At 35.6% G+C, this 16,933-nt stretch overlaps 1 protein-coding gene across 1 annotated transcript in view; it reads right to left on the reverse strand.

The window, feature by feature from the left end:
- Window positions 1-16,933, reverse strand: part of pcxa (pyruvate carboxylase a) — a 154,959-nt gene that overhangs the window by 132,333 nt on the left and 5,693 nt on the right. Inside the window, exons 3-7 of the mRNA XM_073871229.1 lie at window positions 14,986-15,165; window positions 11,839-12,004; window positions 9,828-9,973; window positions 9,412-9,529; window positions 6,539-6,690 (exon numbers count right to left, since the gene is read on the reverse strand). Of these exons, the coding sequence (XP_073727330.1) occupies window positions 6,539-6,690; window positions 9,412-9,529; window positions 9,828-9,973; window positions 11,839-12,004; window positions 14,986-15,165 (762 nt within the window). The remainder of the gene's footprint in view (window positions 1-6,538; window positions 6,691-9,411; window positions 9,530-9,827; window positions 9,974-11,838; window positions 12,005-14,985; window positions 15,166-16,933) is intronic.

Below are 16,933 nucleotides of genomic sequence, written 5' to 3' on the forward strand. Positions count from 1 at the left end.
GAACACAAAGGAAGATGTTATGAGCACAATTATCTTCCATATGATTTTCCAACTACGGAAGTAAATTCAGTGCTCCTGTTTTCTGCTTGATTACAAATATTTTCCTTTGCATTCAGCAGAACAAAGAAATGGCAGAATTTTTATTTTTGGGGTGCACTATCCCTTTAAGAGTTACTTTTGAGAAATGAATTTAATGAACAGGCTTATATGAGATTTATGATTGTACTGGTTGTTGTGAATGTTAGTTTTTTGGTAAAACACACACAGTAAACAGACAGTCTTGGCATTTTTAAAAAACCCAGTCTAACATCATATTACATTAGATCAAGGTTGCACGCTCATACCCGAGATAAAGTACATTTAGCATTTGGTCTACCATTTAGCAGTAAAGCAAAGCAATGCATTCATAGACCAGAATGCTATTATACTAAATAACAGTAAAGAATTTAAAGGGAACATTTCACAAGACTTTAAACTGTCAAATAAATCTTCCACATATGTGAAGTTCTAGCTCAAAATATCATTTAGATAATTTATTATAACATGTTAAAATTGCCACTTTGTAGGTGTGATCAAAAATGTGCCGTTTTTGGGTGTGTCCTTTAAAATGCAAATGAGCTGACCACTGCACTAAATGGCAGTGCCCTGGTTGATGCAGATTAAGGGGCTGTAAGATCCCCTTCTGACATCACAAGGGGAGCCAAATTCCAATGAGCTATTTTTTCACATGTTTGCAGAGGTTGGTTTACCAAAACTAAGTTATTGGGTTGTTTTTTCTAGGTCAGTAATTCTTAAAGTGTGGTCCACCAAACCCCCCTAGTGGTCCGCCAAATGATGACCTAAACTAGGCAAGTGTTAATACAAAATTGTCACTTATTTAGGTAGATTTTTGCACTTGCGAAACTGTGATATCAGTTCTTGCCATTCTGTTTTAATAACGGAAAAAATGGATCGGTGGCTAAACCAAAGAGGAGTCAAAAGAAAAGATCAAGCGTCGACTGAAAGCAGCTAAAATCCACAAATCTATTAGTTTTGTAATGTAGTTTTTGTTTCATGTGTAAAGTCCCTGTAATTTCAGTGATTTTTTTCAGCATTTTATTGTTACCATAGTTACAACCATAGACTTCATATACACCCACCACCTCAGTTTTAAACTAAAGGCTCTTTGGAATGACATTAAGTGGGACCTAGGCTGTTATAGTATGTTTAATTGCATTTTTTCACATGTGCAGTTTGTTGTTCATATTAAGCTGCAACTCATTTTACATTTACTTTTTCAAATGAAATAAGATTCATATAATAATTTCTGAACATAGCATTGCATTTGTGTTTTTGACTTGAAACAGTTGCATATTAAACATAAATTTAGCTTATCCTTCCTATTTTGTTGTTTTTTGGGGGCGTGTTAGAGTGGGATTATGTTAGATGGTCCTCAGAAAAAAATTGGAAGATAAAGTGGTCCTTGGGCTGAAAAAGTTTGAGAAACACTGTTCTAGGTTGATAAAAGCACTCGGAACCAAATTATAGCACTTAAACATGGAAAAAGTCAAATTTCACGATATGTCTCCTTTAAAAGATGTCAGGTGACGAGCACTTTATTTTGTGTGAGGGTTAAACAAATGGGAAAAAATTATTACAGTCTGAAATAATTTTTTAATGTGCAAGTTGCTCTAAACTAATATCAGCTTCTCAGAAAATCATTATGAATGCAAGAAACTCTAGATCTAAAATTGGCTCTATTAAAACCTCTCCAACATTTCTTGTAATAGTCCCCCGAGCGCATGTGCAAGAACTTTCATGAATAGTCAGTAGCTATATAAATAATGTGCAATAAATGTCATGTTTGTGATTCATTCGACTGACACAAACTCTGCAAGGCAGCCGTGTAATGCCAAGCAAAGTGTGAGTGTGGATGCGCTTGCACATGCACACACAAAACAAAACTCAAAACATTAATGTCAACATTAATTTTACAACTAGTTAAAATTTGTTTAATAAAAAAACATATCAGTATGAAAATTCTACCAAAATTTAGAAAAAAATAAATAAGGCACTTTCTAACATTGCCTTTTTTATGGTGGCACACAGTGTTGTTATATAATATTATATAGTCTCTTCCTTAAACAGCATCAGCTACTAAACTGCTCTAAATGACTAATCTAGTAACCGCTCACAATTCCCAAATGACACAACTATATGCGATAAACATCACTGTGAAATTTGATTCGTAATGTAATAGATGAAGAATAATTACAACACTGCATCCGGTCATTTCAGGTATAGTGTATTGCCCTCTTGCGTTGTGTTATCACCATAATTCATCATATTTGAGTTGTGGGAATAGTTTGCTGATGATGACTGATGCATATTGACATAGCTTTCTTTTCTAGTCTCATATTTAGAGTCAATAATGCGTGACATGTATTTGGGCTTAGATTTACTATGGCAAAAACAATCCTCCTAGACTGGAATTTACATAATTATTCGATCTGTGATACAGTCTGAAAACTAACTTCTGTATAGTAGATGTTTATTGCATTGTCATTGAATTGATTGCTTCCACTCAAGTCATTGTATTGTTTAGTTTATTAAATAGCAGAAACATTCTGACATGTTATAGACTATAAATAAATCAGCACTGGGAAGCAGGGTTGCCAAGTCCACAGTTTTCTCTTCATGAAAATTGACTATTTTTAAACTATTGCTGCGTGTTGTCTTTTTCTGTGGGTTGAAGGATTTTGTTCATTGGGTGTCCATCTTAAGGCATCATGATTTTTTTATAATAATGGACTGTGTTAATGATACTACTGTACAGTGGTAATTCCAGAAGAAATTGGGTGTAATGCATCAGTGACTGTAAATAATATATGGGTTTTACATATACTTTAACTTCTTAACTCGTTTAACTTTGATGGGCCATTGGCCGGTTTTGCTATGCCACCTTGCACTACCAAAAAAAGTACTGGAAGGTACATATTGGTAGCTACATGGTACATATTAGGACCTTTTTAAAAAGGTACCGTCGGTGACAAGCCAATACAACTTTTGTACCTTTATTTGAGATTGTGCTGGCGACATAGTATTTTAATCAGATATTGTTAATAGTAATTTTTTATTGTTATTATTAACCTTTAAGTTGATGTCATGGTGCTGTTAACCTCTTGCTTGGAACAGGCCAAAAATGAGCTCATTAAACACCGAACACAATAACAAGTAAAGGTCATGTATTTCGAGAAAAAAGTATGTCTGACATGTTCTCTTGTAAATGAGAATTTTTTCTCAGTTTCTTAAGTTTAGGTTCAGTAGTTTTACTTTAATGGCATTGAAAAGGCTATTAGCAACTGAAATGCCTCATGTATTTTTTACGGCACTTTGATTCATTTTATTGGTTTTTGACAGTCTCTCATTCCAAAACCCTCAAAGTGCATGAAAACTTTTTTTGCAAAAACATCCACTTCTAAAAAACAAAAAAAAACACACTTCTTTGGACAAGATACAGTAAACGGTTGCAAAATCACTAAAAGTGCAACTAAAAACATTGCAAATGAAACTAAACCACACATTAGGTGGTGTTGTGATCCATGCCACTGCCACATTTAGGTTGTATTCAGGTTCAAATACTCACAAGTGACACAAGTTTAAATGTGGTCCATGGTCGTTGTTCATGCAATCACCTGCCGTGCACTTAAGAGTACTCTTATGAAAAATTGATGTGACGTTTAACAGATTCTACCAATAAAGCGGTATTTCCGAATGGAATTAAGCAGATTTGAAGCAAACGTATTTGATAAACATATTACATGCCGAGATCCCTAGATTAATATCATTATCTTATTTTTGAATGAGGTGGCATTTAGCGGCTTTTGCATTTGAGCTCCTTAAAGGGATAGTTCACCCAAAAATTAATGACTCACCCTAATGTCTTTCCAAACTCGTAAGACCTCCGTTCATCTTTGGAAACACAGTTTAAGAAGTTTTATATTTAGCCAAGAGCTTGTTGACCCTTCACCTACGTACGGTATACTGTCCATGTCCAGACAGGTAATAAAAACATCATCAAAGTAGTCCATGTGACATCAGTGGGTCAGTTAGAATGTGCTGAAGCATCGAAAATACATTTTGGTCCAAAAATAAAAAAAATATGACTTTTTTCAGCATTGTCTTCTGTTCGCGTCTGTTGTGAAGCGCATACGCGAGGCTAAAGTCACATGACTGCAGTGACGCGGGTGCAATCATCGCGGATGCATTAATGACATTATTTTCATTTTTGGGTAAACTATCCCTTTAAAAACAGGACTCAAAACATTCATTTGGGTCTATGTCGACAATCGTATGCTTTCCAATTGAAGAGGTCAGATCATCAGTGCAGGTAAACCAAAATCCATCACGTACACCGCGATCACAAAATTCTGGCCACTTAATTATCCCTAGAATATCAAAAGTGTCTAAAGGTGGTAGATCCTTCTCCTACTTAACCCCTAAGCTCTGGAATGATTTACCAAATAATCGCGTATCAGACACAGTCAATCAATTTAAATCTAAACTTAAGACATTCTCAGGGGTTTTTCTCCTCCTAGGATTTTTTCCCCTGGACTAGCCAGGAGGGTTTTTCTCATGGGGGGGTCATCCCCTGGAGAGTCCGCCACCTTTTGCTTTACTGTATACGTTACATTATCACTACGCTCGCTTTTCTATGCTTTTCCTACATCTATTAATGTAAATCTGCTTTGAAACAATTAACAATTGTGAAAAGTGCTACATAAATAAAATTGAATTGACTTGAATTTAACAAAGGTCTGTCAAAAAATCCCTTTCTGTACATTCCTCCACTTTGACTCAGTAACGCAGGACTTTAAAAAGGCAATCGCATGCAGTCAGCAATACAAAAGAGAAAAATCAATAAGAAAGATAGGACAGAAACTGAAGATGAGGGTTTATCACAAATTAGAAATTTAACTTCAAAACACCATTTTTATTACAATTGGATTATAAAACTATATGCCGGATACACCTGAAACCTCAGACACCATGAACTTATCCCACATGATGTAACAAATTTCAAATTGCTTGCCACTGGAAATTTGTTCAAGCTGACTGCAGAACTGCTGTAACAATCAGAACACATTTCATGTTTAATCTACAGTTATGAGAAAAGGGATTTGGGACAAAGACAATGGTGGAGTTGACAGAGAAACCAGCAAACATTGCTGCATTTGTCACAGCTGTACAGGACAATTCGAAAGAATTTAATTGCTTGTCACTTTATAGTGTTTCGCCTGGTTAGGACAAAGGGTAAAGCCAACTAAACAGTCTGGAACCAGCCATTTCAGATAGCTGCATGTAATTTTGCTGTTTAATATGCATCAAACGGTCAGACTGTGACTGCTCTGTCATATTTATATGCATGATTGTAGGGGCACTGTCAAGAAATCATGCTTTTGGTTGAGTTTCATGGTTGTGTGAATGTCTTGCACACTGAGGATACACCTGCACTTATGTGATCTATCTAACAGCCACACACTACCAGTGCAAACAGTGTCCGTTATTTGTGTTACACTGTGAACAACATGCCGGGCTTTGGTTGGTGTGCAGCTTCAGATCGACCCACACCTTTTGTAGCCTGGAGCTAAAAATATCTGCCAAAACACCTTTTTCACATCTGCAGATGAAACCACAACAAAAACCAACAACCCATGCATGTTTCCTCGGACTATCATATGCTAAAAAAACTAAAATGCATGTAAATTTAATGTGATTTTACATCAGTGGATCAGTAAAAGTAATGAATTGCTATAGATATAAGTGATTTGTTGTTCTTCGAAAACAGATGTTGATGTGTTTCAGTAACAGCTTGTATGATGCAGCACTTGTTTTGTTAATAGCATATGTCTATGTCATAAAATGGGTGAATGGAAAAGTTTGATCATGACTGTTATAAAGCTACAATTTGTACAATGGCACAACGGCGCTACCTGCTGTATAATGCGGTGTATTGCATGCTGACTACAGGTGCAGACCTTTGAGATTTAAAAATATCTAGCCATGTTTTTTATTTCTTATAACAGAAACATGTAATACGTTAGTTATGTAGTAAAAAAGGCAGTGCATTCATGCTGTAGGTGTTACTGGTTTTAAATTTCTTTCATTACATATTTATCCTTAAATAAGCTCTATTAAATTTAGTGATCAACCAAACAACCAAGCATTTTGGCAAAGCAGGGTAAATAAAGTGAATTTACCTAAAAAGCGAGTATATGCATCACTGAAAAAATATATACTTTAAATGTATGGTTTTACACCACCTGCTAGACTTTAATCACATTTTACACATTTTTCATGTTTATGCAAACTATCCGATGTTGTCTTATATTGCAGCATCATGATATATATGCTGGTAATGAAATTAAGGTTGTTAACCTTAAACATGTATTCAAAATGCAGGAAACTCATGCAATGGTCGTTTTACAAGTGATGTAACATGGCTACATTGGCTTTTTTCCAAACTGTATGTAAATCTGTCAGATGTGCTCATTTGTACCTGTCGGGCGAGGTTAACGGAGTCAGCGGTCAGTCGGTCTCTGAGGTGCGGGTCGAGTTGCGAGGCCGGGGCGATCTCCACCACCTTCTGGTGCCTCCTCTGGATGGAGCAGTCCCTCTCGTACAAGTGAATGACATTGCCGTATTTATCTCCTATACACAATGGACCAATCAACTCTTTGAGCGTTACACAGAAGTCCTAAAACCATCTGGTGCTGTAAACAACCCCATCTGGTGGCACTTCTCCGAAATATAATAAACAATCACATAACTGATCAATAAACACTACGCGAATGAGTAGGCAATGGAGCACTGCACCGTGTTGTTTGCTGTCGAGAACAGTGTGTTTTATGCAAATATCTAAACACGCTTTAATTAACTCCCAGACAATGTATTTATTTCCAACAAAAACGTAATTTGCTGCTAGAGATTTTTGGAGAGTGCTTTTGGGTCCCATTCAATAATAACTGCGAACAAGTGTTGTTGGCACAGAAAAGGTCATGCAAATTTGACAACAGAGTCACAAAAGCTGTGTAAACAAATACGTTTTAATCATCACTTCAATGTTGTTGAATTCAGATGTGTATGCACAGTAAACTCATCTGTACAAGCATTTGGCACTGCAAAATGTCATGAAGTGCTCTAAGAATATGAAAGATTTTAAGTAGGGCTGTCAAAAGGTTAATTGCAATTGATAGCATACAAAATAAAAGTTTGTTTTTGCATAATATATATCCATGCACAGTTTTAAATTATTTTGTATATACATATATGCATGTGTGTGTACTTATATTTAAGAAACATTTACATGTATATACATATTTATTTCGATTTTAATATATTTTTATATGTGTGTGTATTTATTTATTTATTTATTTATTTATTTATATATGATAATTGCACACAATACACACACAAATATATTATGCAAACACGAACTTATTTTGTATGCGATTAATCCTGATTAATCGTTTGACAGCCTTAATTATAAGTAAACATTTCAATCATTTAATAGCATATTTGCTAACTTGTTTAACCTCAAAAACATGTTTCATCCATTTTAAAGCTTTTATAAGTAGTATTTTAAAAAGTTATTGTTAACTTGGGCCTGTTGGACCTTCATCTAGTACTTTTATTGGTACATAAAACATATCTGGCCAATTTTACATGAGTTCTCAGTTTTCTTATATAGCCTAGTGTTGTGAAATGGTCACATGACATGCTGACTGAACAAATATAATATACCATTATTTGTTAATGTTTTATTTAATTTTGTGATTTTGAACGCATTTATTTACTCTTTATAATTTAATTTTAATTTATTATTTATCAAACCTCCCTGCAATTCCGCGGTTTGAAAAATCCTGTTCTAATCTAACAGTACAGAAATAGACTTGGAAGTAAAGCCATTTATACAACTCTAAATTCTAGGTAAAGAACAATACACACCTTATACTGTATATAGGCCAAGATTTAAAGCTGTCACAATTATTAAATAATCATCTGATTGTGGATATTTGACAGAACCATGATCAATTCAGATGCTTTAGAAAAAATAATTAAGGGGATCTGCTGCAGTAATATCTGCTAAACCCCTACATCCACAATTTTTGTTCTGCTCTCACTTCACATGACATTTCTCACATGACATTTCTCTAGCATCTAAATCATATTAGTTTGATCTAAATAATACCATCCTCATATGTCTGGTTTAGTTTGGGTGTTCAGGGCATTTTTATGTTCAATTTAGTGATTTATCTATGATTGCTTCTGTGATTGACAGAATTTCCATATTTCTGAAAGACTTATTTGCTTTATTGAATAAATTGAAGATTTAAAGATAATGTGATAGCCCTACCTTAACATGATTGGCTGCACATTTAAGCAGATATTATTTCAGATTGACATGCATTATTTTTGTTACACTAAAATAGTTAAGACTTATTGTAGAGTAGTTACTTATTTAACGTCTATAAACACTGTGTTGGCAGGGCCACCCAGTAATAGCAATAGTTCATATTAATAATTGGTTACGATATGTAAATCATTATTTCAGCGGTTTCATGCCCAAATATGCACGATCAATGAATAAGACGTAATATCTGAAATGGGATTAAAGGAAAACACCAGTTTTTTTATATTTTACTATGTTCTTACCCCAACTAAGACTAATTAATACATTCCTATCTTTATTCAATGAGTGCACTTAATCTTTGTATAGCACGTTGTGAATGTGTTAGCATTTAGCCTAGCCCCATTCATTCTTCAGGATCCAAACAGGGATGAATTTAGAAGCCACCAAACACTTTCATATTTTCCCTATTTAAAGACTGTTACAAGAGTAAGTATGGTGGCACAAAATAAAATGTGGCAATTTTTTTAAGCAGATAAAAAATGAAAACTATATTGAATGGCTTAATCACTCCTCACTACTCCCCATCTAGCTCTTATGTCAATATTACTGCGCCCGAGGTTGAAGTGCTGCAAACTAAGTGCTCTTCCGCCATACAATATCGTTCTCATATTTATTCTGCTTAAAAATCGCCACGTTTTATTTTGTGCCACCATACTTACTCGTGTAACAGTCTTTAAATAGGAAAAACATGAAAGTGTTTGGTGGCTTCTAAATTCATCCTTGTTTGGATCCTAAGGAATGAATGGGTCTAGGCTAAATGCTAACACATTCACGACGCGCTGTACAAAGAATAAGGGCACACATTGGAAAAAGACAGGCATGTATCAATTTGTCTAAGTTGAGGAAAGAACGTAGTAAAATATTATAAAACGGTGGTGTTTTCCTTTAAATACTGGACTTCTTTACTAGATATTGACTCAACACAAACCAATGACCAAAAAGTAGACAAAGTCACTTACCCAGGATCTGGACCTCGATATGTCTGGGTTTCTCTATGAACTTCTCCATAAACAGAGCTCCATTGCCAAAGGCTGCCAGGGCCTCAGAGTACGCCCGCTGATAGTTCTCCTCCAGTTCCTGATCAGACATTTACATTTATGCATTTGCCAGGTGCTTACTTACAGTGCATTCAAGGTATATATTTAGTAAGCGTGTTCCATGGGAACACACAACCCATTTAATACAGTAAGAGTAGCTGAACAGCATAAAATCAAAAGTGCAAATATCTTAAACATTCAGGGTCAGAAGCAAGGGCCTCAACACAACACTGATTCTAATGCCTGCCAGTTTTGGGTTATTATAAAGTCCAAGACTCAAGATTGACTCCTAGTTATAAAATAAAGAAAAAAAAACATTGTTCTTTGTATAATCTTACCTCATACTCCCTGACTACACGCATTCCCCGGCCTCCACCGCCATATGCTGCCTTGAAGATAATTGGGAAGCCATAGGTTTTGGAGAACTCCTGAGCTTCCTGCAAAGTCGAGATGGGAGCGTTTGTTCCAGGTACCACCGGCACACCTACAGAGAGCACACAGAGGAAGAGAGGACACCAAATTAAAGAAACAGTTCACACAAATTGAAAGTTTCCCTGTAGTCAAGAATTTTCTCAGTTTAAGGGATAGTTCACCCAAAAATGAAAATTCTGTCATTTTCTCATCCTCGTGTTGTTCTAAATCTATATAAAATTTATTAAGAAGATATTTTAATAAATGATGGTAAGCACACAGCTGATTGCAACCGCTGACTTCCATAGTAGGAAAACAAATATTATGGAAGTATTGTGATAAATGATGACGAAGATATTTTGACAAATAATGGTAAGCACAGAGTTGAAGGTACCCATTAAATTCCATCATATTTGTTTTCCTACTATGGAAGTCAATGGTTACAATCAGCTGTGTGCTTACCATCATTTATTAAAATATCTTCTTTTGTGCTATCAAAAAAAAATCATACAGATTTAAAACAACATGAGGATGAGAAAATGATGACAGTTTTCATTTTTGGGTGAACAACCCCCTTAAAGCAACACTAAAGAGTTTCTGCTCTTTGCTCCCCCTACAGGTTACAAGCGGAATTGTCGATTACCACTGTCATAATTTCTGCAGCATAGCTGGCTCTGATTGGATTGTAGGTCTGCCGTAAAGCAAGTTTTGTAGTTTTCACTCGAACTACAGGACCACTACCCGACAGTTGGAAACTTCTTTAGTGCGTTTTTGGCCGATAGAGGACTGCAAAGCGAATGTGAAAGTGCCATTCACCCTGTTTCGAGTGGATGAATGACTGAAACTTTTTTGGAAACGTTATTTTAAGGTAAAAAAACTCTTTAGCTATTGTGATACTCAAAGATGAGTTTTAAAGCAACACTAAATGTAAACCTTTTTCCTGTCACAAAGTAATTTTAAACTGCATGAATGTAACTGTACACCTTTGGCCAAGGCGAGTATGCGGGTATGAGACTGTCTCCAATTTTATGGAGAAAATCTCAGCAATAGTGTTGAATGACAATGCTTGTCTTAAAACTAATATTAAAAACACCACATAGATATATAAACAACAATAAAAACCTTATTTTCCCCATAGTGGGACTTTAAAATAGTTCACCTCTCATCCTATCCTAGTTGTTTATGACTTCAGTTAAACACAAACAAAAATGTTTATATTACAATGCCATCATGTTATCTTCTTATTGAGGACCCACCATGGCGAATCTCCAGAAGCACAAACATCCATCATTAACTGCATAATATTTGTTGTTTGAAGTTAAACAAAAGCACTAAAAATTGATAATATTTTAAGCTTACTTAGTGATTGATATCCATAAAAAAATGCATATCAGGATGGTAAATTTCCATATGGTGGCTTGTCAATTCTCATATGTTCTCGCAAGTCTCGTGGCAAGTTGTCACATGCATTTGTTGTTTGAAGTTATCAACTTTTTTTTAATTTACCACAGTGATCTGTATGTTTCCATGTAAGAAAATTAACAAAGTCATACATATTTAGGATGGCATGAGGGTGAGTACATTTTCAAGAAATCTCATTTTTATGTGAACTGTTCCTTTAAATAAATCTGATGATGTAGCAGGAGACAGATTATGGGTGAATTCCAAACAACACGTTGTTCCCTTGGAGGACAGTGACTGGGGGAAGGGGATGCCACGTTGCTTTTCATTGCTTCCTTTGCCAATTGTCTTCCAAGCAGATACATTATGAGACACAATATACAGATAAAATTTTCACAGGTGTACAAAACTGACATTTTAACTGAACACCTCGCATTGTGTCTATGCATGCAAATTCACAAAGCTGGAAATGATTTTAAAGGTCACTTATTTCAAAGACACCAATGTGAGACTGAGAACAGCAATATGATACTTTACCTGCACTTATGGCAATGGCACGAGCCTCGACTTTGTCTCCCATCTTGCGCACCACCTCTGGGCTGGGGCCGACAAAACGAACCCCAGCATCAGCACATGCCTGGGCAAAATCTGCTCTTTCTGAAAGGAAGCCATAGCCTGGGTGAATGGCATCCACGTCATTCTCCTGCCAGACACAGATTGCAAAACATTACAAGTCAGCCTAACAATTATTCTGTCATTTATTTGTGATTTCCTACACAAAATCATCCTACATGATGTACAGATATAACCTTGATATTTAATATTAACTGAGAAAAGATTAAATAATAAAATTTTGATTTCAGATTGCATATTTTTGTTTTTATAGTACTATAGTGCAAAAGTCTTAGACCCCCAGAATTCGATTTGTTGTTTTTGCAATGTTAAAGGAATAGTCTACTCATTTTCAATATTAAAATATGTTATTACCTTAACTAAGAATTGTTGATACATCCCTCTATCATCTGTGTGCGTGCACGTAAGTGCTGGAGCGCGCTGCGACGCTTCGATAGCATTTAGCTTAGCCCCATTCATTCAATGGTACCATTTAGAGATAAAGTTAGAAGTTACCAAACACATCAACGTTTTTCCTTTAAGACGAGTAGTTATACGAGCAAGTTTGGTGGTACAAAATAAAACGTAGCGCTTTTCTAAGCGGATTTAAAAGAGGAACTATATTTTATGGCGTAATAGCACTTTTGGGAGTACTTCGACTCGCCTGAAAAGTCCGCTCCCCTTCTCCCTCTCATAATGGGAGAGGGAGGGTGTTACTGCGCCGAGTCGAAGTACTCACAAAAGTGCTATTACGCCATAAAATATAGTTACTCTTTTAAATCCGCTTAGAAAAGCACCAAGTTTTATTTTGTACCACCAAACTTGCTTGTATAACTACTCGTCTTAAATAGGAAAAACGTTGATGTGTTTGGTCGCTTCTCACTTTATATCTAAATGGTACTATTGAATGAATGGGGCTAAGCTAAATGCTATCGAAGCGTCACAGCGCGCTCCAGCACTTACATGCACGCACACAGATGATAGAGGGATGTATCAACAATTCTTAGTTAAGGTAATAACGTATTTTAATATTGAAAATGAGTAGACTATTCCTTTAAAGTGATCATATATAATAGTTTCTCAGTCTCTTTAATAGAATACATCCAGAAAATTCAGGAAATGTGTATATAGTATTAAAAACTGTAAAAACAAAAATGTAAACTGATGTGTCAAGTTTTTAGGGTAAACTCCCCTTTCACTTGAGCAATAGCAGGAAACTGCAGGATCTCTTAAACCAGAAGATTTTAGATGTCTCCATATATAAAAACACCTGATTCAGATCATCAGCTCGTTAGTGTGTTAATTAAGGAGCCGATGAGTGAAATCAGGTGTTTCATATAAGGAGACATCTAAAACATTCTGGGAGGGGGGGCCCGAGGACTGGAATTGAAAACCACTGTCTTAAACCTAAATAAGATTAAATCCTAATTTCTAATTTTAAAGACAATTAGTCGTTTTACTTCATTCTGCTCAAAAACGCTCAATATGCGTTATTGCCAAGAGAGGTCACACTAAACACAGACGATGCCTTAAATTATTTATTCTTTTGTAAATATTTCCTGTATTTTTTTTGTATCTTACTAAAATAGATTTGAAAAATAAATATGGATGGACATTAAAACTTCGAAAACAACAAGTCTGGTGGAGGTTGCCCAAGACTTCTGCACAGTAGGCTTCTGTATATCGCACAAAAAAAACATGTGCACTTAGCAGACACGTTTATCCCAAGCAGTTCACAGTGCATTTAAGGTTAAGGAACATATTTTAATCAGTGTTTACACGTCCCCGGCAATCCTACCCATGGTGTTCCCAACAGCAACCTGTTTTACTAGCTACAAATTTCAGTTGCAATTAAATTTCTTTCAGTTAGCAGCTAAATTACAGCAGTGACTTCCCTCCAAGCAAACATACACTGAAATGCTTTGTTGTTGACTTGTTTCTGACCCACACTAAAGGTTAACAGATGTTTTTCTCTAAAACGAGTCTCTACATAAGTAATGTTGTTTCACAAGCACTTCATTCTACTTGTTGAGCTGGTGTTGAGTATTAAAAGCATGTAAAAAACTAACTTATGTACTAACTACATACATACTGACTGAATTACTGATTGTAATGTGAGGTATTGAATCTAAGAAAGATATGTGGGTTTTAAAAGTTACCCATTGTGAATATTTACAGATAAACTACCATACGTATTTGCATGTGTCAAAGGGCATAATTATGGGTAATTACAGCACTTCACAGGATTGTTTGCACGCTGTTTGTATTATATAGGTCATGGGATCCTAATCTGCTGCAGTGTTTTCACCACACTGAAACTTGAAATAAATGCCTCAGGTGTTTAGACCACATAATCCCACTGCACGCTTTAAACTCATGTACTGCAAAAAACACAACACTAAGTGCATTTACATGCACAAAATAACCGGCTATCCATGAAAATTAGCCTTTTGCAGAAACCGGTTTTGATGCATATCAATGAACACGTTTTGACCTAGTATTTCAAATTGAAATCTGTCACAAGCTATACAGTTGCATCTCTTCTCATGTCACCAAACCTATAAATGCAACAAGGTTTTTAATTTTGTAATTTATCTGTCAATTGCATCAGTCTTTATGTGACTTTTACTTTACATTTACTCCCATTTCTGACATGTATTTCAAATAGAGAAATGGGGCACATGATTGTAATCGCAAAAAAGCTGGTAAAAATTTTACATAACACAAAATCTGGCTAATGGTCGGAAATCTACCTGTGCAGAATGAATTTTGCTTAAGCTGTTTACAACCTTTTCCTGATAAAACAAAATGTTTTGTGTATTTACATGACCTTACACACTACCAGCTTTTTAAGCATAATATGAGCAAGCATGTTGTAAATGCACTTACTGATATTATTATTCAGGTTAAGCTGCACTTAGAGGTTGTCATTTAGCGCATAAGGACAACCTGTATTTCCGTTTTATCCTGGTAGTTTATTTAGTGTCAGTGAAGCATACACTATAACATCCTCCACACTGTTAACACATTCATCACTAAACCCATTCAGGTGTCGAGGTAGAGAGTCCCAACCTTGGCCACTTTGATGATGTCTGGTATATGCAGGTAGGCTGCTACAGGTTGCATTCCCTTTCCGATTAGGTAAGCCTCATCTGCCTTTTGTCTGTGCATCTGACCCGTGTCCTGCTCGGAGTAGACGGCAACCGTGCGGATCCCCAGCTCTGTGCATGCCCGGAAAACACGTATGGCAATCTCTCCTGCAAGAAGCATTGTTACATGTTACTATATTATTGATCCATCATTCGTTTAATGTGTTAAAGACCCCCTTTATTATGCAAAAGGTGTGGACATAGATGTGTGTTGGCAGTGTGTGTACACAACCACCATACCATGAAAAAAATCCATCCACTTCTTTTTTAATCCCCGTTAAAGCAGAGCAGTCTTATTAGACATGCTGTTTTGATTCTCTTGTTAATGTGACATCACAAAAACAAAGCCCCGCCCATGGCCACTGACTGACTGGTTAATGTTATCCAAAAGCTTTTCTAAATGTGTTTGTTAGCACCAATGTGGCTAAAGATACTACTGTCGCAGCTTGTATTTACAGGAATCAGATCTGTTTTAAACTGAAAGCAGTAGCTCATTTATATTTAAAGGAACACTCCACTTTTTTTGAAAATATGCTTATTATCCAGGTCCCCTAGAGTTGAACATTTGATTTTTGCCGTTTTGGAATCCATTCTGTTGATCTCCGGGTCTGGCGCTAGCACTTTTAGCATAGCTTAGCATAATCCATAAAATCCAATTAGACCATTAACATCACGCTCAAAAATAACCAAAGAGTTTCAATATTTTTCCTATTTAAAACTTGACTCTTCTGACGTTACATCATGTACTAAGACCAGACAGACGGAAAATTAAAAGTTGCAATTTTCTAGGCAGATATGGCTAAGAACTATACTCTCATTCTAGTGTAATAATCAAGGACTTTGCTGCCGTAACATGACTGCAACAGACGCAATTATATTACACAGTAAACGAAAAAAGTCCCCTGCTATTGAAAGTAACCAAGGGGACTATTTTCAGGCGCTGCGTAATATCAATGCACCTCCTGCTGCAGTCATGTTACGGCAGCAAAGTCATTGATTATTATGCCAGAATGAGAGTATAGTTCCTAGCCATATCGGCCTAGAAAATCGCAACTTTTAATTTTCAGTCTGTCTTAATACACGATGTCACTACAGAAGAGTCAAGTTTTAAATAGGAAAAATATTGAAACTCTTTGGTTATTTTTTAGCGCAATGCTAATGGTCTAATCAGATTCAATAAATTATGCTCAGCTATGCTAAAATGGGTACCGCCAGATCCGGAGATCGGCTGAATGGTTTTCAAAACAGTAAAAATCAAACGTTTAACTCTAGGGGAGCTGGAAAATGAGCATATTTTCAAAAAAGTGGATTGTCCCTTTAAAAAGGTACAGACATGAAAACAGCACTTTTTTGCTCCCGCTCAAACAGGGGCATTTTGGACACGCAATGATAAATCTGTGGGGTATTTTGAGCTGAAACTTTAAAGATACATTCTAGGCACATCTGAGACTTATATTACATCTTGTAAAAATATGCATAATACTGGCCCTTTAATTTTTACTTCATTAACTCTAAAATAAATAAGGATGAAAGATGGAATATTGTTATTTTTAAAATAGCATCTATAGACCATTTCAACTGATGTAAACAACATTGGTCCAGAAACACTTCCTGTTACAGTTTGTGACTGTTTTTTTTTTCATTTCACATATATCATTATCTGTAAGATGTTTGTTTAACTTCAGTTAATTCAGTTTTATATGTTCTGTTGGTTTATTTTATCCCAATGTTTATGTAGTGTTAAAATCTGAAACAGGAAGAGCTTCTGGACCAGTGTTGTTTACATCTTTTGAAATGGTCTATATTGTGCAGTGCATAAACAATATCATTAGGGAATGTGAAAATGAGTTTATAGTTGGATATTCACATAT

Source organism: Misgurnus anguillicaudatus, chromosome 9 (genome assembly GCF_027580225.2).
Source record: "Misgurnus anguillicaudatus chromosome 9, ASM2758022v2, whole genome shotgun sequence".
NCBI classification, from domain to species: Eukaryota; Metazoa; Chordata; class Actinopteri; order Cypriniformes; family Cobitidae; genus Misgurnus; species Misgurnus anguillicaudatus.